At 50.0% G+C, this 27,867-nt stretch overlaps 1 protein-coding gene and 1 long non-coding RNA gene across 7 annotated transcripts in view; one reads left to right on the forward strand and one right to left on the reverse strand.

Moving 5' to 3' along the window:
• Positions 1-27,867, forward strand: part of KIAA1671 (KIAA1671 ortholog) — a 202,050-nt gene that overhangs the window by 126,465 nt on the left and 47,718 nt on the right. Inside the window, exon 1 of one of the 6 annotated variants that reach the window (XM_049102036.1) lies at positions 5,742-6,026. The exons of the other annotated variants lie outside the window; for them this stretch is intronic. Coding sequence (XP_048957993.1) covers positions 5,742-6,026 — 285 coding nt within the window. Of the gene's footprint in view, positions 1-5,741; positions 6,027-27,867 lie in introns of those variants that run through there. 6 annotated transcript variants of the gene reach the window in all.
• LOC118352311 (uncharacterized) lies at positions 1,593-5,890 on the reverse strand. The gene is made up of 2 exons (XR_004809232.2): positions 5,751-5,890; positions 1,593-3,257 (listed from the first exon to the last, which is right to left on the reverse strand). It is a non-coding gene; the product is annotated as an uncharacterized LOC118352311 (long non-coding RNA).

Below are 27,867 nucleotides of genomic sequence, written 5' to 3' on the forward strand. Positions count from 1 at the left end.
GGGTCTGCATTTCGCCCTTCTAGGTAGACTCCTATTCATCCTTCAGAACCCCACGTAGATACCCCTCTTCCAATTGTAGATCCTTGTATATGATCATTTTCTCTTTGCTCTTGTTTTCTCAACACTCCACTTTCTGGGTTTGGTCTGGGAGCCCTCTAATAGTCCCACAGCATGTTACTCACTTGGCCATCACAGCGCTTGGTACTTGTGTTGCAATTGTTCATTTCTTTTCTGGCCTTTTCTTCTACCTGAGAAATTCTCCAGAGTGTGCATGTTTGTATCAGATTCTTGGGAGAAAATGGAGCTTTAACTCTGAGGAGGTCCATTGGAATACCCTCCCACTCCCTTAATGACTGAGAAGAGGAAGCTACCCTGAGCTCCCCAGGGACTATCAGTCCTCGTCTGGGCCCCCACAGAGCTCACACACAATGTCACAATGTCACAGGGAGTGTTTGTTGAATGAATGAGTGACTGACATTCTCATTCTGGGATCTGCACGTGCTTGTCTGGAACTGGTGATCTCTGGGTCCCACCTCACACTGTGAATCAAATTCCCATTCATTTTCTGGATCTTAGCAGCATCTGCAGCATTTTGGGGATTACTTATGTAAGGAGATGGCTTTCTTTCCTTTTTGATGCCCAGCAATGTCCCAGGAGTTTCCTGGAGAGAATAGAAGAGTTTGCAGAAAGAGCCCTCTGGGGGGAAAGTGCTTGTGCTGTCCTAGTTTTCAGGGAGCGACGCTTTTTATAGTCACACTTTCAGACCACACTGTACCTAAAGGGAGTGAAGAGGGAGCAGGCAGGCAATCTGGCTGTTCAGCTCACTTCCTTACCACCCTTCCCTTCTGGAAGGAGGTAGAACTGTGGAGTCCTGCCTGCTACTTGCTTTCCTCTGTTTGTCTGGATGCCTATCCTTCATCTAGACTGATTGGACATCCTCTACTTAGTCAAAGGTGTGAGGCTGGGGGTAGCAAAGTCCACCACTTAATAGCCGTGTGCCCTTGGGCTGGTCACTGAACTTCCTGTGCTTCAGTTTTTCCATCTATACAATGGTGGTAACAGTCATGGTACAAACTATATCATTGCTGGGGGGAGCAGATGATGTAATGCAATGAGGTAACACAATGCCCAGCACACAGGAAGTGGTACCAGCGGGGTCAACAGCAGTGATGAGTTTCATGACTTCATCTCTGAAAATCAGAGAGGTTAAGTAACTTACTCAGCGTCACACAGCTGATAAGAGCTAGAGGCAGGTCCCCAGTTCACTGTGATACTGTATTGTTTTAGCAAATCCAGGGCTGGGACCTGTAGTGTAAAATTTATGCCTATAGTGCAAAATTTAAAGAGGCACCCCCAAAAAATCAGTAATCAAGGTAAATAATGTTTTAATATGGGGTTTTTAAAAAGATTTTTTATTTATTTTTTTGAGAGAGAGAGAGAGAAAGCAGGGAAAGAGCAGAGGGAGAGAGAGAAGCAGACTTCACACAGAGTGCAGAGCGCAGCTCAGGGCTTGATCCCACTACCCCAAGATCATGACGTAAGCCAAAATCAAGAGTTGTATGTGTAACCGACTGAACCATCCGAGCACCTCCTGCTGTGTGAAAAATTTTATTTATTCATGAGAGACATAGAGAGGCAGAGACATAGACAGAGGAAGAAGCAGGCTCCCTATGGGGAGCCTGATGCGGAACTTGATCTCAGGACCCCAGGATCACGCCCTGAGCCAAAGGCAGATGCTCAACCACTGAGCCACCCAGGAGCCCCATGTGGTATTTTTAAAAAGTAAAAATTAACATAAAAATCCATGATGAGCAAACCATTAACGTTACAAATAAAGACAGGATCAGTATTACTGAATTTTTTCCTTTCTTGCCCTCACATCAGTGTGGCTCAGCATAGCACTGAACAAAGTCCCTTTTTGGGCTCCTACTTAGACTCCTACTAATTTTTCACAAATATAAGCCTCAAATATGACTGATAAAAATCCTTGTAGCACAATGTTCTTATAGATCCTTCTCGTTCCCAAAGACAGGTTTCTGGGCATAGAATTGGATCGTGAACTACAGGGTCAGAAGGCAGGCACATCCTCCTACCCGAATCTTTTTATCATAATTTTCAAACATTCAGAAAAATTTTACAAGGGATTCACACATAATCACCAGCTACATTCTATAATTGCTGACATTTTGCTAAATTTACTTTATAAAAATCTATCCATCCATCCATTCCTTAGTACATCTTTGTTTTTTATTTTTTGCTCCATATCAAAGTAAGTTATAGACATCAGCATGTTTCTGCATGTAGGTCACTACCTGGCAGGTCATTGTTTTTAAGACTTTGATCTTGGGCATTAAGTTCCCTTCAGAATTATATACCAATTTCCATTTCCGTCCACTGTGGGTAAAAGTGTCCCGTTCATCACAACCTCGGCAGCACTGGGTATTCTCATTTTTAGGTGATTTGTGTACTGCTTTGATTTAGCATTATTGCCTCCTGAAGTTTCCCAGATCCCCCACCTCTGTGTCCAGATGGTCTGTTAAAAAGCTGTGTCCCTTCCCAACTCTTTATGTATTTCTGGTGTGGCTTTCCTGGAGTGAGGTGGGGAGGGCTCAACTGTTTCTCATGTCTGCCCCCACCCTTGGAGTTCTTCATCTGCTGGGTGAGGGAGCAGAGCCATGAAGTGGCCTGCCTGCTGCAGGAGGCTGGCCATGGTCAATCCACGTGAGGAAATGGATGAACTTTGGGGACCAGAAGTCTTGGGACCCTGGAGAGTCCAGTGGGTGGTGGGCGGGGCCACAGACACGCATGGAGGTAGAATCTGGTGCCCAATGCATGTTTCCTCGTCTCCATGATGGGATAATGCTTCCTAATGTATAGGACCTGCAGGCTGCTGCAAAAACCCCTCATCAGCCTCTCCTTTCCCCTCTCATTCTGCACCAAACCTTGGTTTCCTGATGAGCCAGACACTGCCCTGCCTCTGGGCATTTGTATCTACTGTGATTTCTGTGAGACAGGAATTTGGGAGCAGTGGAGTGGGGTGGCTCCGGCTCAGGGACCTTCACTAAAGCGTAGTCAAAGGCTGCAGCCCTCTGATGGTTTACAGGGAATGTGGAATCTACTTCCAAAGTGGTTTGCTCGCATTGCTGGCAAGTTGGTGCGGGCTGTAGGTGGGGGTTTTGCATCCCCTCCACGTGGTTCTCTCCATATGACTGCTTGTGCATCCTCACAACACGGTGGCTGGCTGCCGCTGGCACCTTCTAAGAAAGCAAAGTGGAAACGGTGATACTTTTTATGACCTAGCTTTGAAAATCACACCATGTCATACCTGCCTTATTTTCTTGGACCCTGAGACCCAACTCTGAGGGGACCAGACCACGGTGCGAATAGCAGGGACAAGGAAGATTGGGGCCATCTTGGTGCTCCTACCACACTGAATGACCTTGGCAGGTGATTTTACCTTTCTTTTTTTTTTTTTTTTTTTTTTAATTTTTATTTATTTATGATAGTCACAGAGAGAGAGAGAGAGAGGCAGAGACATAGGCAGAGGGAGAAGCAGGCTCCATGCACCGGGAGCCTGATGTGGGATTCGATCCCGGGTCTCCAGGATCGCGCCCTGGGCCAAAGGCAGGCGCCAAACCGCTGCGCCACCCAGGGATCCCTGATTTTACCTTTCTGAGCCTCAGCTTCCTCCTCCGTCAGATGGGTTTACACGAATATTCATGAGTTGACTCCCATGAACACTTATAATGGCGTTGGGGACTCAGCTTTGCTCTCAGTGAATATTAGCCACCGTCATAGCTGCCTGCCGGACTGTGAGCCCTCAGTGGCAGGGCCCCATTCTTAGTCTCTGTACCCAAAGCCTGGCCCATAGTAGGCACTCTCTGAATGTTGAAGTGAATGAGTGAATGAGTGAACGAATGAATGAACAGCCACAAGGACTGGAAATCTATAGTAGAAAGAGATCTGGGTCAGCCGCATTGTCAGAAATGCCTTCCTGGAAAACCTTCTCAAGCAAGGCCTTTTGATCAGCAACTAGGGAGCAAATATTTGTTCAAAACTGAGGTAACGTGGGTGAGGGAAGGCATTTGGGATGCAGTCAGGCCTATCACGGTTTCAGTCTTGGACTCAGCCTTTGAACAATAAATATTTACTGAACTCCAGCTCTGGGCCAGGTGCCCTGTCAGACCCAGAAAACTGCCTCCATCCATGCCCGGGTGGTATCTTTGCTGTGTGACCCGAGGCAAGTGAATCTAGATCTCTGAACCTGCATTTCCTCAGCGGTAGAACAGGGGCGTGGATCCCTGCTGGGGGGAGAAGGCCCCTTCAACAAGTGTGCCTCCCCTCTGCTGCCCAGCTGCTGCTGACCCTGCCCGACAAGTACCCCATCCTGTCTCAGAGGCTGCTGTCTCGCCTGTCCCCCCAACCCCCGCCCTGTGCCGAATAGTCTAGCTCCACAAGGGTTAAAACCCAGGAGCTCATGTGACCCAGCATAAACCATGAATCATTCCCATTGCTCCCTGTGCCCAGCCCCCCGCCCAGGATGGGGCAGATGCTGTGCCCCGGGGTTGCCATGGCAACCCCGCCCGCACTCAAGTACGGCCCAGCCCGTTCCTTCCTTGGGGGACCTCGGGGCTGTTCACCTGGCTGGGTGTTGATTTCCAGGGAGGGAGGGAGAGAGAGAGAGAAAGAGACAGACAGACAAGCTGAGAGACAAACAAGTGGTAATTGAGACATGGGGAGGGAACCGAAAACCTGATGGAGAAACAGGCCACCAGAGGGAGACAGACTGACAGCCGAGATGCCGAGGAGGTCCCGAGATGCTGCTTGTCACCCTAGAGGCAGTTTCCCAACTGTCCCAACCTTCCCAGGGCTCCCAGATCCCCGACGGGCGCGCACGCACGTGCAGCCCGCGGTGAGGGCACCGGGCGGGTAGGCTGTTGGCACGTGAAGTCGCCGTCAGCCCCGAGGGACCGGTGAGCGAGTTGGGACTTGGGGGAGAAAAAAATGGGGGCGGACGTCAGCTCCCTGGGCGGCCGCCTCTCCGAGGCCCCTCCTGCATTCCTGGGCAGCAAAGCCCCTCGCTAAGACGGGGACTGATGTCATCCTGGGCTGCCGAGCCAGGGGACCCGGGGGCCCTGGTGGCTGCCTCCGGAAGTGAGCTAGCTGCCTGCCGGCCGACAGGTTTAGAATCTCTGTCCCCAGGAGGGAAACCCTGCATGGCATGGGTCAGGTGAGCCGGGTCCGGCTGGGGGCAGCGGCAGGTAGCAGCCTGCCCTCCGGGTCCTTCCCGTGTGCGCCCGGGCGGGGCCGCCTACCTGAGGGACGGTGAGCACCGCACCGGGGTGCCCAGGGCCACCGCCTCTTCCTCCCCCACCTCGCTGGAACTGTCACACCCTGGAGTGAGTGCTGCTAGATTTCCCCAAGCTCCCGGTCACAGCCGATGCAGCCTGCGAGCGCCGCCAGGGCTGGAGCTGGGACCGCCCAGCGTGTTGACTTTACAACTCGGGTGGGTGGACTTCCAGCCCGACCCTGACCTGCCTCCGGATCCTCAGCGAGACCCGCAGGTGCGGCCGGCCGCCAGCTCCGCGATGGTTCTTTACTCCTGCTTTGGCTGAAGAGGGCTGCTTTCTCTCCAAGCAAGCCCAGAACTTGCAGAAGCAGAAAGTAGAAAGAGGGAGAAGACCCTGGCACTGCAATTGCTTTGTCCCTCGCTCACGTCCTTCCTCCCCTCCTCCGGCCCCATGGATTACCTGGGAGACAAACTCACAGTGGCCCAAACCCACATGACCCAGTGGATGGGCACTGTGAGGAGATCCTTCCAGGAGGCCCTCAACTTAGTGACCACCACAGTGGGCCACGAGCGGACAAGTGGGGAGCCCGCCAGCCGGACCCCCTTCAAGCGCACCTCCTCCTTCCGACACCTCGCCTCCCGGAGTCGGGAATCTTTCCGCCGCTTCTCTGCCCGCAGCCAACAGAGATTTTCTTCCCTAAGGAAAAGGCAGACGGACTCGGAGCCACCAGACCTTGTAAGCTTATTGCGTTTTTTTTTTTAAATATTAAAAGCAACAGTAAAAACTCCTCCCCTTTAATGCTGCCCCGTAGCGGGGGCGGGGGGGGGGCTCCCCCATAGATCCAACCAGGGAAGTTGCCTCTTCCAGAATCATTGTCAATCAAGCTGGCCGTTTCCTGATCCCTGTGCCTGGGAAAGAGGCATCGGTGGTGGTGATTCCCCTGATGGTGGAGTTACTGTATCTCCCGAAGCGGTCAGGAAGTATATTCCACGTCTGTGAGGATGGGGCCGGCACGTAAGCCCGGCTTGCCAGGCCAGTTGATTTATCTGGAAATGCCGACACTCTGGCCCCAGACACAAATGCTTGTGCTCCCCTATTTTTAGAGAGGATTAGTTGGCACCTGCTTCATCTCCTCGGACCGTCCCAGGATGGCCAAGTGTCCATGTCATCTGCACGTTGAGTTGTGGCTTTTGTTATCTTGTCAGTCAAGTGAAATTGCAAAGTTGTCTCTGGTTATCCAAGGAGACCCGAGGTGGTGGGTGAGTTCGCCTGCTGGCCTGTGAACCTGGAGCTTGGTGTGGGTCCTGGGGCTCTGTTGTCTCTCACTTGGGCAAGCTCGATGAGATTTAGGAGACCGGGGTGGAATTAATATTTAGTCTAATAATTAAAAATTCAGCTTGCATCCTGCTAGGGGATGGTATTGAATCCATCTCAAGGAACTCACTGATGATTTAGAGAGGTGGGACTGGGCCCAGAGAGGGAAAGACACCTTCCTGGGGAAGCACAGTGAGTGAATGGCAAAACCAGGGCCAGGATCCCAGGCTTTGAGCCACCCCTTCCTCCAGGCTCTTTCCAGCTAAGCTCCTCCTTTTTTGTCTCCAGGCCTCCCCGATAACTTCAGGGAAGCCCACCTCATTGACCAGGATTGAACTCAAAGAGAGGGCTTGGTGCTTTCACATAGGAGCCTCCCCCCACTGACAGTGTCAGGCCAGCTCCTTCTCTGGGTCCAGGATGGTGATACGCACTGATAGTCATTGTGGGACGCAGCATTGAGGGACAGAGCCATGGGGTACACCAGGCTCGAGCCGGCCCTCTGCATTCTTGCAGTCACTGGAAGCTCACAGCTGCCCTGACAGGTGCAGGGCCTCAGCATCCCCGGAGTGGTGTGTGACTCTCCCAGGGTCACACAGCAAGCAGACCAGTCAGATGCAAACACACAGGGTCTCAGTAATGTGACATGTTCTCTGGAGGGTCTGTGCTGCTTTATAGCCTGGAAAAATCAGTGGGGCCTGAATTTATAAGACAGTTCCTCCAACCCAACCTCCGGAAGGGGTTTGTTGGGCCAGGGAGAGAAAGCTTCTGATTCATTCTTTCTGTCTCTGTCTCTATATCTGTCTCTGTCTCTGTGCATGTCTCTCGCCTCTTTATCTCTGTCTCTATGAGCATCTCTCTCTCGTCCCCTCTGTCAGTGCAGTTAAGGGCATGGGGTTTGGTAACGTTCAGCTCTCTGGCCCTCAGCTGGCCCTGGGCACTGGCTCCCATCCGCCAAGCCTTGTCGCCCTGTGTAATGTGTCAGCCGCCGTGTGGCCTGCCTCCCCAGCGTGGTGAAGGAATGAATGACGTTAGACTGTGCAGGGGCCTTGCCTCCTCTGCTCACTATCGTGTCACAGCGCCTGTAGCAGCATAAGTGTGCGCTGAATAAGTCTGGGCTTCAGGTTCCTGCCCACTTAGCATTTGGCATCTACTGAGCAGTGAGCACCAGCTGGCATCAATCAGGGTTGAGGGCTTGAATCAGACTCTGCTATGTCCTGGTTGAGGGATTTTTGACCCGTGATGAGGCCTCAGTTGCCTCTTCTGTGAAATGGGGTGAGCCAAGGCATCGTGTGGAGGTTGAAACAGGCGCCGGGAGCAGTGCTGGCTACAGAGTATGCGTGCACTTGTACAAATGCCTTCTCCCTGGGACTCCTGGGTGGCTCAGTGGTTGAGCATCTGCCTTTGGCTCAGGTTGTGATCCCGGGTCCTGGGATCGAGTCCCGCATCAGGCTCGATCAGAGCTTCTCCCTCTGCCTGTGTCTCTGCCTCTCTGTGTGTCTCTCATGAATAAATAAATAAAATCTTTAAAAAAATGCCTTCTCCCTGTTGGATATCATGGTGTTCTGACTCGGCGGGATAAAGGAAGTCTCAGCTTCCTCATCTGCAGAATGGGGATTATGGTCACTGCACGTTTCCATTCCCCATTATTCTTTGTATACGGGCACAGACATGCCTGGAAATGTGGGACACGTGCAGCTGTGCCTAGCGTGTGGTACGTGTGCCTTCAAAGTCTGCCGTTGCAACAACCAGACCTTTTCTCTCCGGCCGTTTCTTCAGAGATCCCCAGTGAACTGGAAAATCTGCACACGCCCTTTTTACTTGGGGGCCTCACTTAAATATTTGTTTTATAGGAGGAAACTGTGTAAAGCCACAGTTACTTAAGAGTTTGGGGACCAGGGGCGCATCCGTTACGGGGGTGGGGAGGGGAGCGGGATTTGGTCTTTATAACTTGAACTTGTACGTGATGTATCTAAAAAAGTCCGTTCTGTTCCAAGTCCTGCCTCAGGCTCGTATTTACTCAGAGCACTAAAGAAGAATCTACCAGAGGCATAAAGTAACCCTCAAAGGCGTGCCCTGAAATGTTTTCTAAAGCCAACCACGAAATAATTTGCTAATGGCTTGCCTCTCCGTCCAAGGAATAAAAGGGGGAAAGAGGGAAAAACAAATGCATTGTCTCTGAGCGACAAAGGCAGGAAGAGGCACGTTTGTGCTGCAGCCCAGTGAGCCTGAGAACGAAGCCCAGCAGACTAGATGGACTCCAAGTAGAGTCCAGGCAGAAAATTCCAGAACCCAGGAACAATGGCAGTGCCGCAGAGACGGAGACTGGAATAAAAGCGGGAAGTGGTGGGTGTCCAGGGTCATGGACTGCTACCCAGAGGGCCCAGGAATGGGACAGGCTTGAGATCAGGTCTCAGGTCCTCCATGTGCTAGCCAAGTGACCTGGGCACATTAAATCACCTCTTTTAGCTTCCGCGTCCTCATCTGTAAAATGGGCTTTCACCTGGAATGTGTCTGGTGAACCCTGGCACCTCTTAAGCACCTGGCAGACAGGCGTGCATCTCAGGTCACTCTGGGCGCTGGGGTGGGACACACTCTGGGGATCTAAGTTCCACCTGCCCAGCCGGTCAGAGTGGCCGCCTTAGGAAAGAGAATAAGAGTCTGCCCGGCCTTCCGTGAGCATTTCCCATGTGCCAGGTGCTGCACTAAACGCAAGGTGTGTTATTACTTGTGTATGTTCATTCCCTTGTGTTTCGGTCCATGTGCATTGATCGAGCGTGTCCCAGGGTGCTGGCGCTGGGGAGGTGGCTGTGAAGAGGCAGGCACAACTCCTGCCTCCTTAAAGGTACTTTCCAGGGGGCAGAAAGTAAAACACGTCAGCACATGACTACATAATCCATGTGCTGGAAGCGAGGAAACGATCTTGAGATAACAGAGACCTGTCCGTAACATCAAACTACTGCCATTTATCGGAGTTTCTCAATCTCGCCACCACGGGTGTCTTGGGCCAGATCATTCTTTGGCGGGCACGACGCTGGTGTCCCATGTATTGTAGGATCCTCCCTGGCCTGACCCCAGGAGGTGCCAGCAGCACTCTCCCAGTCAGGACAACCCAGCGGACACTGCCCAGTGTCCCCTGTGGGCAAAACTACCCCCCTTCCCCAGTTGAGAACTGGTCAGTATATAATTTGGTTTGGGTAGGACTGTCACCGTCCCTGGAGTATGTCCCCCATCACCAGAGGCAGGGGGAGAAGGGCAAGGATCTGACATCCATCATGCACCTGCTACTTGCCAGAAACTCGTGTCCCTGAGGGAAATGGTGGGATAGCCCCGTATTTCATGGATGAGAAATCCGAAGCACAGAGAGGTCAAGTCACTGGCCTGGGGTCACACAGCTGGAGTAGGCGGGTGAGGCTGGGACTCCAGTGCTGCAACGTGGGTCTGCCTTGAGGGGCCCTCAGCTGTACCCTGCCCTGGGGATCCATGGTGTGAGCACTGGTGTCTGGCTGCATGTTCAGTCCTCCAGCCAGAGGCTGAGTGGGAGTATTTGGTTCTGTGTCAATTATGGAGTGAAGTGGATGCTTAAAATATTCAACAGGGCCCTGCATGCATCTCCCCACTCTACACACACACACACACACACACACACACACACACACACAGACGCACACCCTTTTTTAGCAAGTGGCAGAGATTTTGAAAGGAAAGGGATGTTCGTGGCTCTCGTCTTCAGAAGCTCCGATTTCATCAGTGTTTCCTTTGTATTAGTGTCTTCAGGCTGTTGAAATAAGTGACCACAAACCTGGTGGCTGAAAACAGTGGGAATCCTCTCGCAAAGTCCTGGAGGCCAGAAGCCCCCAGTCCAGGTGGGATCAAGCCACACCTCCTGCCTAGGCTCGGTGGGAGGACCCCTCCTGCCTCTCACAGCTTCTCGGGGCTCCAAGCATTCCTCGGCCTGTGGCTGTGTCACTCCAATCCCTGCCTCTGTCTTCACGTGACCTTTTCCTCTATTATAAGGACACCTGTCATTGACTTTAGGGTCCCCCAAATAATCCAGGGGCTCATCTTGATATCTTTAACTTAATTATATCTGGAAAGATCTTTTTTTCCAAGCAAAGTCACATTCTGTTCTGTGTGCTCCACTAGAAGGCAAGGCCTGTGAGGGGCTGGGGTCTTGAGCTGGCCTGGTTCACCTTGGTATAGGAGCTGATGTTGTGTCTGCTTTCCTGAAATCCTCTCCTTTATTTTTGTGTTCACCTTGCAGCACCATCGCCATAATGGAGATAGGTAAACTGAGGCCAGCTACACACCTTCTGGGAGTAGACACCAGGAGTCCTGCCCAGGGAGGTCTGGGGTTCTTTCCAGGACCCCAGGGCCTTTGCCCTCCTGGTGCCCTCTGCCTGGAGCACTCCTCTGGCTTTCTTCACCTCTGCAGCTACCACTTACTGAGCACCTACTGTGTGCCAGATACAGGTTGTTATTAGACTGGCCTTTAGGGAAGTAGGGTCCAGTTGCTGTGACCCCTTCCTCCATCTCCCACTGCCAATGCCAATGCCAAGTGCTGCCTGCCAGGGCATGTCAAGAACCTTGTCAGGTGCCCTGCTCTCAGGCTGCCCCTTAGGGCATGCAGCTGGTGGGTTAGACCTCACTGCAGCCCCAGAGGCCAGCGCGAAGTGGCCTGGCCGCTTTCTCTTGGGCTGGCCGCACCCAGTCTCAGGGCTCCTTTTCACCCTCCAGGCAATAGAATGATGTCACCCTGAGAACAATGGCCCCTTCATGGATCCATCTGGGTCCAAAGGCTGGGCCCAGACCTGGGGCCTCTGGGAGAGACCTGGAGAGATACGCAGGACAGGACAAAGGGCTTGGCTGCTCCACGAGGCTCTGCCTGTGTGAAGTCATGTTGATCTCCGCTACCCTCCCCCCAACTAAGAAAGTGGGGTGTGCTCATCTCCTATTTGGAAAGTACAGAAAAACTGAGTGAAAACAAAATCCACCCATTATTCTAACATCAGTGAGAACCACTCTTGGCATTCAAATGCATTTCCTTCCTGTCTTTTTTCTTCTCTCCCTCAAACCAAATTGCCAACCTTCCTTGTCTTTCTGACCTTTCAAAAATGTAGCAGTTTTATTTATCTTTAGGAAAAAACAAAAAGAAAACGTTGTCATGGCCATGCAGCATGCTGATTTATTAACCCCTCTGGTTGGACTCGTGGGTCGTTTCCCATTTTTGGCTATCAGGAGTGACTGCAGAGGTGGGTCTGGTTTGCACTCAGTTGTCCAGATTTCTGAGCCATCCCTGAGGTTGAAACACGCCCCTTTCTGTCTCTGTGCCCCGGGGGCCCCCTCTGTGACTCTCCCTTTCTTTCTCTTTAAGCATTTTCAAATATCAGATGTTTTGTTCAGACAAACACCCCTCACTTCCTCATCAGGAAGTCAAACATTTCAGGAAGGAAATCTGGATTGATACGTATCACAGGGAATGTTACATTTTGGGGTTTCATGAAGAATGGTGACTTTAGCAAGGAGTCAAAAAGATAAGTCCTCAGGAGGGCACCTGGGTGGCTCAGTTGGTTAAGTATCTGCCTTCAGCTCAGGTCATGATCCTGAGGTCCTGGGATCAAGCCCCACATCAGGCTCCCTCCTCATTGGGGAGCCTGCTTCTCCCTCTCCCTCTGCCTGCCACTCTGCCTGCTTGTGCTCTCTCAATCTCATTCTCTGTCAAATAAATAAATAAAATCCTTTTGAAAAAAGATAATTTCTTAGGAGAGGAAGTGACATCTGGAGTTAGTTATAGTGGTTGGCTGGTAGATGCTTTACACCTGGGTCTTTGTTGTGGGGAAAGCCCTGATTTGGAGCATCTGCCTATCCCCATGGTGTAAATACTCCCACCACGGCCAGTTGCAAGCTACCGACTAGCCGTCAGCACACACAGAGCTGGGAAAGGATGTTCAGTGCACCATGCCAGGCTTGCACTATGTAGACTCCATATATACATCAGTGACCTCCGGGCCATAGGTGATAGTAAAAGGTGGTAATTAGGGAATGATAAGATTTTAACATCTGTTACTCTTGCTTTTGATGGGATTTGTTCCATTGTGTGTTCATTTAATTAATTTTTAAAAAGATTTTTAAATTTATTTACTTGAGAAAGAGCCAGAATGAAAGAGGGGCAGAGGGAAAGGGAGAAGCAGGCCCCCTGCTGAGCCGGGAGTCTGATGTGGGACTCGATCCTGAGACCTTGGGATCACAACCTGAGCTGAAGGGAGATGCTTCACCACCTGAGTGACCCAGGGCCCCCTAATTGTGCGTTTATTTAATTTAATGGCTCTGTTAACCAGCCAGCTCACAACTGACTCCTGAACATTTCGTGGTTGTCTCTGGGCAGCCAGGGCAGGCTAGCTCCAGCACGCAGCTGTTGGTTTGAATCCTGGCTTTGCCTCTCAGTTGCTAAGAGACTTGGGGCAGCCTACTTCATTTCTATGCCTTGCCTTCTGTCTGATGGGGACAATGATATTGCTTCACTCCATGGCCATGGTGGAGGTTATACTGAGGTGATGCCACATGGGATACAGCTCGGTGCTTGGCGCTTAGGAGGATCTCAGTAGATGAGATCGTCATCATCATCATCATTGTTATTTGATTAATGCTTAATAGTTGGCAAGACACATTCAAACACACAGAGGTAGCCTCAGAGTGGCCCCCATGGATTGTTGCCTCCTGATGGTGATGACCATGGTGAAGTTGCCTCGCCCGCCAGACTGGCTGGGCTTTCATGACTGATACAATCTAGCCAAAGTCACAGCGTCACTTCTGAAGTCAAGTTGCAAAGACCCTGCAGCTGCCACCTTGTGTAATCTTTCCCTTTCCTGGAGCATGCGCTCCGAGACAAGCCAGCTGCCATGCCTTGAGGATGCTTGGGCAGCCCTGTAGTGAGGCCCATGTGGCAAGGAGGTTCCATCAACCACATCTGTGAGCTTGGAAGTGGATCCTTTAGCTTGCGGGTTGAGGCTGCATCTCTAGCCAACAGCTCAAATCCAACCTCATGAGACACCATGAGACAGGACCACTCAGCTCAGCCCCTCTTAGGTCCCTGACTTCTAGATACCAAGAGATAGCAAATGGTTGTCATTTCAGGCCACTATATTTTGGGGCTATTTGTTATGCAGTGATAGATAATGAATACCAGTTTCTTCTCTTTTATACCTACCACAAGCAACAGTCTGAGAGTGGCTAGGGAGTATTACTTACTCCTTCTTCTTACAGATGAGTAAATTGAAGTAGGAAGAACTCAAGTGACCTAAGGTCTGTAATAGGAAAGCTTTTGGGTTCTCTCTGGAGGCTTTTCTTGCATCTGTGGTTCTTGCTCGTAATACAGGCTGCTCAGCCAGCCTGGGTTTAGGGTCCCAGAGGCTTTTTGAGCAATTCACCCTTTTAGGAGTTGGCGTAAATCTCCTGGCATGGGATGGAATCCATTTCTTGGATCCTAAGTGCTCATCACCCACATTTAACTCATCAAACATTCATCATAAAGTCTGAGCCATACCCAGCAGTGAACTCTACACCGATTTGGGAGCATGGTATGCAAGAGTGGCTTCTCTCCAGCATCAGTTTCTAGGCCAGGGGAGTACTTCAGATCACCCCACTCTATAGAAAGGAGGATCCTAAAACATAAGTTACTGCCAGGAGTTAAACATTGCAACGTTTGTGAACAATTTTTACTTCTGGCTTTTAAACATAGATTTGCTGTCTTTGGCTACTTTTTCCTGATTGAGGAAAAAAAAAAAGGTGCAGGTAGAATTAGGTCAATCCAGTTAAGAGCTTTGCTCTCCCTTCAGGCAGATCTGAGCTTGAGTTTGAATCCCAGCTTTGCCACTAACTAGCTATGGGACCTCAGACAGGTGATTTTACTTCTGTGAGCCTCTGTTTCCTTGCGAAGCACATAGCACAGCGCCCATTACCTAGAAAGAGTGTGATAAATATTAGCTACTGTTATACTCCATATAATCTTGATATATTAGTCAGGTTAGGGCATGTTATGCTGCGGTAATGAACAGCCAACTCTCAGCAGTGCAACGCAAAATGTTTATTTCTTGTGCACCCAAAGTTCACTGCTGGTCTAGCAGCTCTGTACAGTTGCTACCTCTCCAGGCTGGTAGGGTCTTGTAGCAAAGCCATCTGGGAAAATGTGACGTCCGTGTAATAGCATTGTAGGAAAAAAGCTCGAGCATCACTCCAAGGTAGAGACTATTGTCCCATTTCACAGGTGGGGAAATTAAGGCTTTTACAGAGTAACATCTTGAGCACTTCCTACGTGCCAGCCACTGAACAAAGCCACTGTCTTATCACACCCCCGCGGCACCCCCATGTAGCAGGTGTTATCTTTGTCAGCCCTGTTTTACAGATGATAAAACTGAGGCTCAGGGAGAGGATGAGACTTGCCCAAGGTCACCCAGTTTACAACCTGGACTCCAGCCCAGGTCTGCTGATGCCTCATTTCTTGTCCCTCCCAATCAAGACAATGGATAGAGGGACCTGGTGTGCCTTTCCTGAGACACCATGATGTAAACCAGGGTTTCACATCACGACCACATTGATCCTTGGGGCTGGCTCATTCTTTGTGGTGGGAGCTGTCCTATGAATTGTGGGACGTTGCGCAGCATCCTCCGCCTCTGACCAGTGCTCCAGACTTTACCAAATGTCCGTTGGGGGCAAATTTGCCCACAATTGCAAACCACTGATGTATGAATAGTGAGAGTCCAACATGGGAACCAAGAGATGTGACTTGAAGTCTCTGCGAGGCCTAAATAACCAGGTGGCCTTAGCCAACAGACTGTGAGAGAAGTCAAGACATTGGTAGGACTTTGGAATTGCCTAACTTTTAGGTAAAACAACCTTTGACTCCCGATGTAATTTTGAGCCAGTCTTTCATCTCTGATAAGGCATTTTTTCTTTGGCTACAAAATGGAGCAAGTCATGTTTATTGACAAAGGTGTTATGAGGATGACAGGACGTGCTTGTTGGGTCCCCTGCATAGTACTCCGCACACAGTCAGTGCTTTATTGTCGTGCTAGCTGTGACCTGTCATGGGAGTTGAGGTGTGCTGGGGCATATCCCCCAGCATTTGAAGATACTTTTCACAGTCTCTTGAATTCCGAGTCCTGTGTTGTCAGGCTCTGCATCAAATATTTGCTTTCTGCCAAAGCCAGAAATTATCCAGCAGCCCACATTCCTGTCACTCAGCAGCCTGATTTCTAGAAATGGCCCCTCCCTAGGCACACCTATAATTTAACATCTATAATTCCTCAGTTAGAGGCTGGAAGTCTGTTCTTTCTTCTTGGTAATTGTCTTCTGCTCTAGGGAAGGGGATGGATAGATGTGGGGCTGTGTTGAGGCAGCTGCCTGCCTCCCCCACCCTCTGCAGACATCTTGGCAAGAAGTACCCAGAAGTTTCTAGAACCTCTGGTGCTAAGTTTAAAGAGTGTACCAAGGTAGCTGCTGTGGTGGATGATGGGAAAACAGAGTTTCATTGTCCATAAAGGTTTTTATATGAGCCCTGGAAGCAGTGTAAACAGATCACCAAGGGACAGGACTTTGGCATAAAGTACCTGTTCTGAGAGCTGCTCCTGAACTTTGATTGTCAGAACATCTAGATCATTCCATCCCACACTTTTCATGTTAGGGAAACATGGTACAGAGAAGGAAAGAGACCTACAGAAAATCACATAGCAAGTCGGTGACAGATCCAGACTTGGAACTTGGGTTTCTGAATTCAAAGTTGGGGTATTTAGGTGCCATGTCGTTCTCAACCTTGATATCCATCAGAGCTGAGGGACAAACATTTACTAAGCTCCTGCTATTTGCACAACTCTGTGTGAGGCATTAAAGATCAAGAGACAGTTCCCACCTTAGGGAAGTTTTCAGAAAGTAGATTAAAGTACATATCCAAACTGTGCAGCCTTGAGCTAACCTCTTCTCCATAGCATCCACTGCGGGCCTCAGTTTCCCTATCTGTGGATGGAGGTTTTTGTATGGCCTTTTAAGGCCGTCCTAGTGGAATCAACCTGGATTCAAATCCCTGCTTCTCCATCTGCTAGCTGTGTGACTTTGCCTAAGCCTCAGTTTCCCTGTCTGTAAAAAGGGAATCATCCTACTTACAAGAGCGAGAATTCCTTCGTAACAGGTGTAAAACGCCTAGCAGAGCACCTGGCACGCAGTGAGCGCCCTGTCAGTAATAGTCAGTGGTCACTTGTGCTTCCCTGTACCCGGTCTCCCTTTCCAGTCACCTCCTCCCGGCCTTTTCACAAGCCGTTCCTCTGCCTGGAATGACAAGACAGTGGCACAGGCTTTGGTGGAATTTTAAGGAGAAGAGCAGGTGGGCCTGTCATACAGAGATGGAGCCAGGGGCTCCCTGCCCCACTCCCCCAGACTCCTTTGCTTCCTCTTGGCGTCCCCACCCACCTCGCAGGACACGCCACTCTGAGCCCTCCCTCCCACCCCTGTGTTGCTACTTGATGAGGGAAGCATATTTGGTGCATTGGTTGAGGGGAGAGGTCATTAACAGCCGCCACTAATTAGGAAGGAAGTGGCTACAAAGGGTTAATCAGAGGCGTTCTGCTCTATAAGTGGGGGAACAACAGTTGGAGGTTTTTCATATCCTACGCTGGAGATTTTTTTTCCTCTCCTCATGCATAAATACGAGGCCTTTTGGGGGAGGGCTGGAAAAAGGAACCGGCTGTCAGAGCTCTGCTTCATGAGTTCCCTAAGCCTTTCATATAATGTGGAGCCCTGTGGATTTTCAACAACTCTGTGCCATCGGTGGGAAAATGTAATCCCTCCTCTGAGCTGAATTGTGGGGAAGAATCTGTGCTGCCTGGGCGGATCTGATGGCCAAGGTGGGGGCAAGGGAGGATGGAGGAAACGTAGGGGTGGTACAGATGGGAGGCCTGGGTTCGAATCTTGCCGCTGCTACTCCCTGTGTTTTGGGCTTTGGCCAAGGACCTTGTCTTCCTCGAGCAGTGTTGTCTATCCTCCGGTGCCGAAAGGGGCTAACACTGGGAGGACTGAAGTCAGATGTCGGTGGATGCCTTGGGTGCTGGGTCACTGAGAAGAGTCTCAGGTGGGGCTCGTACGGGTCTGAGGCAGGCCCTAGAATCTGCCTGTGTAGCAAGAGCCCCAGGTGGGGATAGTTGTGTGGGTGCCCCCTTTGGACAAACAGTTCCTTCAAGCAGTTCACTCAGGCAGCAAATATTTAATGAGCACCCGCTGTATGCCAGGCACTCGTGGAGGCCCAGAGATCCAGCAGGGAATGAGACAGGGATGGTCACCGCCCTCAAGGACCATATGCCATTATAGGAGGTCATGCTGCGGAATCGCTTGAACAGACATCTCATACTTGAATGAATGAATGGCTGAACAACTTGAACAAATGCATGGCTGCCTGGATTATTAGCACCCCCGTTCTGATCCTAGAGGTGTCTCTGCCAAATTCTTCCAAAATTTTCCTAGTAATTCTTGCTGGACCACAAGGCAGTGCTGAGAAGTGTTTGTCCTTTCTGGTCCTCCAAGCCCGACACTCACCTAGCGCATTAGTGCTACTCAGAACATAGCAGATGGACAGATGAATGAGCACAGGGACAGACACAGGAACGGACCCTACACTCCTGGGTGGCCGCCAGCCGAATCCACTGGGTGAATAACTTACAGGGCTCTGTGGAGCTGGGCTTTCTTGCTAGGAACATGGTGCAGAGAGGCTCTAGACTGTAAATCAGAGTTCTCGGTGCCACAGCAAAGTGTCCTCCTCACAGGGTCACTGGGGCTGTAGTGGTCAGGTCTCGGGGACCTGAGGGTCAGACCTCGTCCTGACCAGCTAGGGAAATTCCATCTTTGTTCTCACCTCCCCTGATAAATACATGCTGGGCCACTTGGGTTTTCTGTGGGTGCCCCTGCCCCATCTCTGTGTTCTGTCCCCCATAAGCCATCTCTCTAGACCCCAGGATTCTCACAGTTACTCTGGGCACCTGCATGGGGTCGGAGTCATCCAGCCTTCCCTGGAGCTAATCCGGAATCCTTTCTGAACCTATAGGAGGTGTTGCCAGAGAAAGGTTTCTTCCTAGCTGATCTCGATTCTGCCCCCTGCTCGTTTATTCAGCCAGCCTGTGTTAAGGACCTGCTGTGCACCAGGCACGGTACTGGGTGCACCCACGTGCCTGGAGTTACTGTACCCCCACGATCACCTGGAAGAGTCGAGTAGAAGGGAGGCACATGCTTGGTGGTGGCATCCTTGCACGCCGAGGCTGGGGCTTCTCCTGTCTACTTCTGTGCACTCTGCTCCTGTGAGCTGAAGTGCTGAGGTGCGTTGTTATGTCTCTCCCCCAAGAGCGTTAAGTGCCGTGGGGACAGCGGCCCCTCTCTGTTTTGCTGAGAGTCAGACACAGCTAGTTAGATAAAGCACAGACTCGGGAGTTTGTTCAAATTCCAGCTTTGCAACCTACTAGTTGTGTGACAGAGGCAACCTCCTCCATGACTCTGTGCCTTGTGTTGTAATCTTTAGGGGGGGATCATATTAGTACTTCATAGGGTTGTCATGAAGGGTGCATCAAGTGCCGAGGACCCTGCCCAGAGCATAGCTGACTCTGAATGTGCTTAGTATTGGGGCGCCCGGGTGGCTCAGTCAGTTAAGCATTGGACTCTTGGTTTCGGATCATGATCTTAGGGTTGTAGGATTCTCTTAGGATTCTCTCCCTTTCTCTCTCTACCCCTCTGCCCCTCTCCTTGTGTGCTCTCTCTCTCTCTCAAATATATAAGTAAAATCTTAATAAATGTGCTTTGAATTGATATGAGTATTATATTCATTGTTATAAGAATATTATCAATAAATACATAAAATACTTTAAGTAAATATTTTGGAGGTGTGATTTACATACAGCAAAGTGCATATATCTCAGCTGTACAGTTTGATGAGTTTTGACAGATTCAGGTACCCATGTAACTCATACCTCTATCAAGATCTAGAACATTCTCGCCTTCTTCTCCCCCCAAAATTATTTCATGCCCCTTCTCATCAGTCTGCCTTTCCTGGCACTTAACAAATACTTCTTGAATGGATGCATGGATGGATGGATGGATGGATGGATGAATGAATGAATGAATGAATAGGTGGATGATGAAATCCATTTTGTTTGATCTCAAACCTCTTCATGCCTGTTGTGCTTATGATCATACTTAACTTGATTGGCTATCCTGTAAATGTATGAAAGAGGAGTGCAGAAAGTTGTCATACTAGGAACAGTTCAGCTTGCTGAAAAGATCCCATAAAGGCAAATTGGTAAAAAAATCAATTCTTGTCATATTGGGGTAGAGGAGTCGCAAACGTCTGGGTGGGTTGTGGCCTGCAAGATTCCCTGTGTGTCTGGGCCTTCCCCAAGAGCTCAGACACAGCTGACGCCCTCCCTGGCACCTGCACAGGGCACCCAGCCTCTGGGTTGAGAGCCCTTCTCCCACTGCCCTCCAAACCTATCCTGTCCTGGGGAAGCAGAACCTATTGTCCCAGACCTGTGGAATATGGGAGGTGGAGAAGCTTCCTCAGCACATTCTCCTAGTGGTTTTCACGAGGTTAGGGGACCAGAAAGAGAGGGCTGGTTGCAGGGCTCTAGTCTCCACACCTTCCTCATCACACCCCAAATGCTCATTGCTTCTTTGTAATATACTGGACTAATGTGATTGTACTTTAAGAGATTTTTGTAAAGCTAAGCAAGGCAAAGGAAAGCAGGAGACAGGCACTATGGTACCATCCATTGCCCTCCATCAGAGATGAGGAGATGAGCAAAAGTGGCGGGTGCGGTTTTGAGCCTGGGCTGCTAACTCCGAGTCCTGAGTCTTCCCCCATGGTCCCACTCTGGAGAGCTGTCTAGGGGGCCTGCCTGCAGCCCAGCCCCTGTGATGCTCATGTAGGGAACCAGGGTACACAGGTTAGCCCACAGATAGTGCCCGATCCCCCAGGCCCGAGCAGGTTTCTGCAGCTTTGCTTCTGGAAAGGAGTGTGTGTGTGTTGGGGGGGGGGCTTGGTTTGTTTTTCTCTCCCTTGGGGGCCTGGCAGGCAGCACAGCGCTGTTCATTCCCTCTGGAGAGGTGGTGATGAAGTCACCCTCCACGCCCCCGGGCTGTGTGACTGGTCAGGTGAAGGGGCCATTTGTACCCGCTCAGGCTGATGTCATCCCAGAAAACCATTCAGCACTGGGGGCCACCTTCGGCCCTGGCTGCCTGCCCGCCTGTCGCCTATGTCCTGTTTTGTTTGTTATGTGGGGCGGGTTCAGGGAGTGCCCTGTGGTTGGTGGAGACACGGTCTTCTCTCTGCTCTCTGAGAACATGGTGACGCCATCCCTTCTCTCACAGACACACCTGGGGTTGTGAGGCAGACTGGGTCCAGGTTCAAATCCTAAGTATGCCACCTCCCAGTGGGATGGCTATGGGCAGGTTACCTTGCTCCTCAGTTCCTCAGATTCTTCTTCTCTGAAAGGGGGTGACGGGGGCATCACCTCATAGGGTTGCTCTATGGTAAAATGATGGTAGAAAGCTGCTTTAGTGCAGTGCCTGGGGTCTCAGGAACACCTGTTAGCCATTATGATGGCGGCAGCGGCTGTCCTTTCTGTTGTGGAGGAGATGGTTATGAACGACGTTCGCATTATTCCCAGAATTGATTTAAGTCAAGCTTTTCAAAAAACACAAAAACAAACCAGATACACTTGCTCCCTCTTGGGTTCCCATTTGTTTTAAATCAATGCAATTTAACAAGACACATAATTGGTAAGTAGGATGTAGGTGGCTTCCCGAACCTTCAATCTGGTAAGGCTCTCAGCATCCCATCCCGATTTGCAAACCACTGTTAGAGAACTAAGGTTCTCAGAAAGTGCAGGTGCCTGGGCCCCACCTCTGGACAAGTCTGACATAATTGGTCTGGGATGCTGTCCTGGCAGGTGGAGTCCTCAAACCTCCCCAGGTGATGCTGCTGGGCCTGAGAACTCCTGGGTCAGGCAACATAACCTAAAGAATCCAGGCTTCAGGGTAAGACAGGCCCAGAATCAAATCTCAGGTCTGCCACTTGGCCCCTGGGCAACCAGGGGCAAGTTCCTATACCTCTCGGAGCCTCGGTTTTCCTATCTATAAGATGTTTCAAGAAACTGCTGGGAGGGCCACAAGACCAACTTGAAAAGTATCTCTTATGAGGTCATGAGTCAGAGTGGACATTCACGGATGTGTTCCATGGATGTCAGGGCGGGGTGGAGAAGATACCTGTCCAACCAGCCATTCCCAGCTTGCCCCACAGAGGATTTCTGTTACTGTTTCTCCTCTCACTTTTCTGGCCTGAGAGGTTCCCAGAATTCCTTTTTGCTACACTTAACACGATAAGCATTCCGTGCATAAGGAATACCAGTGACAGTACATGTAAGAGCCACGTGGTTAAACAATGTTTTTAAGGCAGGACTTTTCTGAGCTTTTTATTCATGCAAATATACATTAGTCTCCCCCAGAGACTATCATCAGCATCCTGTATGTCTGGGATCTCAGTCGAGAGAAATGCTATAGTTTCGGCTCACTGACCTGAATGGGGAAGTCTCGTGGTGGTGAATAGACACACCAGTTTTAAGATATCCGCTTTCGGAGGGCGCCTGGGTGGCTCAGTGGTCAGTCATCTGCCTTTAGCTCAGGTCCTGATCCTGGGGTCCCGGGATCGAGTACCATATCGGGCTCCCCCCAGGGAGCCTGCTTCTCCCTCTGCCTGTCTCTCTGCCTATCTCTCTACCTCTCTCTGTGTGTCTCTCATGAATAAATAAATAAAATCTTAAAAAAAAAAAAAGACCTCCACTTTCAGAAATGCTAAATCTTGGGGTGGGGCAGGGAATGTGCCTCCAAATGGAGGAATTCAGTAGTATGCGTTGATTGCGGAGTTCAAACATGCTCAGCCCGGATTGATTTATTGCATTAACACACTTTGGAAAATGCACCGACTCGTTTCTGTGTCCCCATCTAGAATTATATGCATTGGTTGCCATTAAGGGACTAGTCATTTTCCAGACTGCCTTTATGAAGGCAACAATGGTACATTCCTTCCTCTATTTTTCTTGGGTGGAGAGGAAGGTACATGTATATATCCGTGAATCACTCCCATCCAGGCCCTGATGGGACAGGCCCCAGAGGGGCCTTGAAATTCCAGAAGAGGAACGCTTCACCTGGCCTAGCCCTCCCCTCTTTGTTTGAGAAGAAGCTGAACCCAGAGATAGAAATGACTTGGCTAAGGTCCTGCAGCCCCTTTAGGGCATGTCTGGAATCTAGAAACCCTCACCGCTGGACCTGGGTTTTATTTATTCATTTACTTACTTACTTACTTACTTATTTATTTTGCTATCCTCCACCTGGCCGAGTACCTTGCATGCTGTTTTTACAGCCTGAGCCTAGTTGGCCTTCGATCATTACTGAAATGAGTGGAGGTTTCCGGGAACAGAGTGAATCCGTAGAGTTTAATTAATGAATGTGCTAGAGGGCTTGGCAGCTGGATTCCTGTGTTTACCACAGGCTTGGCTGGCATGCAGTTCAGGAACTGGAGGAGGGTGGGGTCCATCTCTGCACCAGCCCCCACCCTCCTGGTGATGGTGGTGGTGGTGGTGGTGGTGGTGGTGTGTGTGTGTGAGAGAGAGAGAGGAAGGGGGGGACCTGAAATCTGCCTCCCCCACCCCCTCTAGCATCCTGTGAGACTGCATAAGATTTTCTTTATTGCTTTTAAAAGCGCTGGCATTTTGTTTTTAGCATCACATTCTTTATCAATTTGTCGAAACGAAATTGTCCCTCAGAGACCCCAGAAATAGAAGTGGCTCTCACGTCAGCAGACCTAGTGGCAGTTTGGTTAGTTCTATTGTTGTCCAGCACATTAAGCCAGGTTGGTGAGCAGTAAAGCTCAGATAATGTCCTTGTGCTGAATTGGGATGAAGGAGGCAGCTGAGCCACACCGAGTACTTGGCAGCTCTGCAAGGCCCGACCTCAGAATGGCCGCAGGGCTCGGAGTTGGGCAGGCCCGAGTTTGAATCCCAGATCCTCCACTTGTCTGCTCTGTGTCCTGGAGCTGGCACTTTCCTTAACCTCTACAGGTTGCAATTTCTTCTCAGGGAAGATGGGGATACATAATATATATATATACACACACACACATACATACATACACACACACACACACACACGCACACCACAGAGGGCACTTAGAAGACTATCTCACAGCAAACACTCTGGAAACATTGGTGGTTATCATAATTATCATATATACATTCCAATTTTATAGGGATGACAGGTGAGTCTTGGATAAATTCACTGATTTGCCAAAGGGTTAACGTAACATGACGGTTAGACATTTGTGACACCCTACCCCCACTCCCGCCCCCAGCCTCTGCCATTTTCTTTATACTTTATACCCAAAGATTTGAGGGATCCTGGGCACTTTGGGCTGTTTGTTGGAATGTCCTTTATTGCATGGATTTTGTGTGTTTCCTCTTGTAGTGCTAGCTGCTTGTTTTTCCCTCTGCATTCACACTTTTGAAATTTCCTTCCCACTCTTGAAGTCTAAAGAATCAAAGCCAGACGTGTGACTAATTAACGCCTCTTAAGTTGGGGAAAGGTGACCTTTTAGATGTCATTAAAATGGCAGCCACCAAAAGAAGGTGACTCTGCCCCTCACGTGGCTGTCTGGTGGACATCAGCTCCGAAAACGGACCATATGAGCTTCCCTCTGATCTGTCCTCTTGGGTCCTGCACCTTCCGGTTCCCTGGGCAGAGCCGGACCACAGTCATAACAATGCTATTGGCAAATGACATTGATTGAGTGCTGGCTCTGTCCAGGCGCTGTTCTGGGTTCATCACGGTGCTTGGATGCTTCTAATCCTTACAGGCATCCTGTGACATAGGTATTATCATCCCACTTCACAGGGGTGGGGACTGAGGCTCAGGCAGGTAAAATGACCGACTGAAGGTCACACAGCCGGGAGGCCACAGACTCGGCATTTGACCAAGGGCTTCTCAAGCCCATGAGCATGACCATGGTGCTTTCCCAGAGCTATAAACTCTGCAGCTAACTTGAGCTCTGAGTTGGATACTGCCCTGACCCTATTTAGAGGAGGAAGAGGGTAAGGAGCCGATATTCTTATGTTGCTACTCTGGGATTTATGTGCCAGATGGTATAAGCCCATTACATGTATCTACCATTTCATTCTTTTTTTTATATACTCCTTTCTCCCTCCCTCCCTCTGTCTCCTTTCTCTCTTTCTCTTGGGCATGCCTCTCTTTTTGGATGAAGAAATCAAGGCTCAGAGACATAAGGAGCTTACCCCAATTGCACAGCCTGTAATCACCAGTTTGAACACAGATCTGGTGATTCAGAGCCCATGCTTTTTCCCCCACACTGAGCTGGATTGTGGCATTTCTGATCCTGTCCCCACAGAGGAGAAGGGATAATGTGAATCCAGAGCCTAGCATCATGGAAACAGCCTTAGACCAGGAGTCAGGAAGCCTGGAACTTAGTCTGACTCTGACAGGACCCTGGTGTGGGGCCAGAGAAAACCCTGCCCCTGCTTTTGCCTCATTGCCCTATTTGTACCACAAAGGGTTAGTCTCTCCGGTTTCTGAGCTTCTTTTGTGTGCCAGCATTTCATGTGTATTCTGATTAGAGCATCACATGCCTCAGTGTTTATCCTGGAGAAGATGAAGCTCCGGGCTGACCTGCAGACCTCTCTGAGAGACTGTCCCTGCAGTAGGGGAATGAAGCACCTCTGTTTGGTGTGTCTTCCAAGGCAGAACTTAGACAAATACAAACTCTTCCCTGGCAGAAGAATAGACAGCTCCCATCACTGGGGTACATTCTTGAGGCTGTAGACATTCAAGTTCATATGACCAACTGCAGACATTAGGGAATGTGGAATGGTGAGTCTCCTGTCTCTGGAGGAAAGCAAGCAGAGGCTGGATACTCTAGATGCAAGGCAGAATGGCCTCTTAAATACCTCTCAGCTCTGTAATCTCATGATTCTGATAAAAGATAACCTGATGGGGAGCCTATAGCAGGGAACCAAAGAGGCTCCTGCCCACCTGCTAACTCTACACTGGCTGGGCTGCCCGGGTTGCGGATTCTCAGGGCTTGTGGGGCTCAGCTCTGTAATTGATTATTGAGGTCTGCCATGGACGAGCAATGCTGCATTACCACTTTCTACCTTCATCTTTGCTGTTTTTCTAAAGAGTGACAGTTTGTGATTCCAACATGAGATTGTTACTATGTATTTTAAAATTCAGGGACAGGAGGGCATGGATGTCAGCAGCCATAGCAGCAACAGCCCATAGATTCCCGTACCCAGAATTCTCCGTCCTACTACTTTACTGAGCCCGTAGGGTCTCTCTGGGGAGCAGAGGGTCAGAGGCTTTAGGAAAGTGTCAGGGAACCAGGGAATGGTCATAACTCACCTTGGTTTTCCTCGGTTGGCAAAGTGGGCAGTAGCCAGTGATTAAACTTAACAGAAGCAGGTACAAACAAGGTCATGTGAGGTTCACCTCCTCTGTGTCTTGCAGGGACACCACTGTCTGCCTGCTTTTTTCCAAGCCTATCTATCACCCACGGATAGGTACATTGCCCATGCGCTGGGGAATCAAGATGGGCCTAGTTTACCAGCTTCTATAAGTCTCTTTTCCTCCTCATGCTTAATTACTGTTATTAGTGGTCATTCCCTCATCAAGTGATTTCCTTTCAAAGCAAAGTAAAAGTTGCAGAACCCTTCTTGGGAGAGTTTGTCCTCTTGCCAAGGCCTGTGGATAGCTGGGGAAGTTCCCAGCAGGTAGACGATTGCCAGTAGGGAAGACTGAGACCCAGAGAGGTTAAGCCACTGATGCCTAAGTGTCTCAGCTTAAAAGCAGCAGAGCTGAGCCTGTCTGCCTCAAAAGTCCCTGCTCTTAAATATGTCACATGAATGGCTGCACCACAACAGGTGTCCAATACACGATGGCTCCTTTTTCTCATCTTTTTTTTTTTAAAGATTTTATTTATTTATTCATAGAGACACAGCTAGAGAGAGAGAGAGGCAGAGACACAGGCAGAGGGAGAAGCAGGCACCACGCAGGGAGCCCGATGCGGGACTCGATCCCGGGTCTCCAGGATCACGCCCTGGGCTGCAGGCGGCGCCAAACCACTGCGCCACCAGGGCTGCCCCCTTTTTCTCATCTTTGTCTCAAAAATGGTTTGCCTCAAATTGAACTCCAATAAAAAATAAATAAATAGGGCAGCCTGGATGGCTCAGTGGTGTAGCGCCTGCCTTTGGCCCGGGGCATGATCCTGGAGACCTGGGATCGAGTCCCACGTCAGGCTCCCTGCATGGAGCCTGCTTCTCCCTCTGCCTGTGTCTCTGCCTCTCTCTCTCTCTCTCTCTCTTTCTCGTTCAGTGTGTCTCTCATGAATAAATAAATAAAATCTTTTTTAAAAAATTAATTAATTAATTAATTTTTAAAAATGGTTTGCCTCTGTATGTCAGGATGAGCTGGGTTATGCTGCTGTAATGGACAGCCCCCAAAACTCTAGGGGTTTAAAGCAGAAAACTAGGTTTCTCTCTTGAGTGCTCTGCACGTCCACTGACATTGGCTTTGTCTGTGTTTCATGTTATTGCCACTGCAGGGCCCAGGTTGAAGGAGCAGCTTGCCTAGGACATGGCCCTCCATGCGGCAGAGGGAAAGAGCATGGCCAGCCATACACGGCTTCTTAAAGTTTCTGCCTGGAAATAAGGGATGTCACCTCTAGCTCACATCTCTGGCTAGGGCAAGTCACACGACCATACTTTCTGCAGGGAGAGGCAGGAATCAGTATGCCTTCTAGTACAGCCTGCCTGCCGCCGTCTCCGCGTGATCTTTATGGATTCATTTGTAGAACTAATTTGGCACGGGCACATTTTGTTCCCTTCTAGATAGTAGGAGCCATCCTTCTGGATTAACTCTGTTCTTGTTTCTTGGATTTGTCAAGGAGCCCTGAGTCAACTGTATACCCATTCTCGAGCATGGCGCAATTTCTAATTCTGATATTTCCATTCACTTATTCATCTGTCGGTCATCCCTGTAGCAGAAAAAAGACTTTCAAATACCAGAGTTCTTTAAAGAAATCCAGCCCTGTGTTTCTCAAAGTCACCGAAGTGTTGCTGACTTCACCCTTGGGTCCTGCTTTACCCCAGACAGGCCGTGTACCAGACGCTCCCATGCCAGG

This window comes from Canis lupus, chromosome 26 (genome assembly GCF_003254725.2).
Source record: "Canis lupus dingo isolate Sandy chromosome 26, ASM325472v2, whole genome shotgun sequence".
Taxonomy (NCBI): Eukaryota; Metazoa; Chordata; class Mammalia; order Carnivora; family Canidae; genus Canis; species Canis lupus.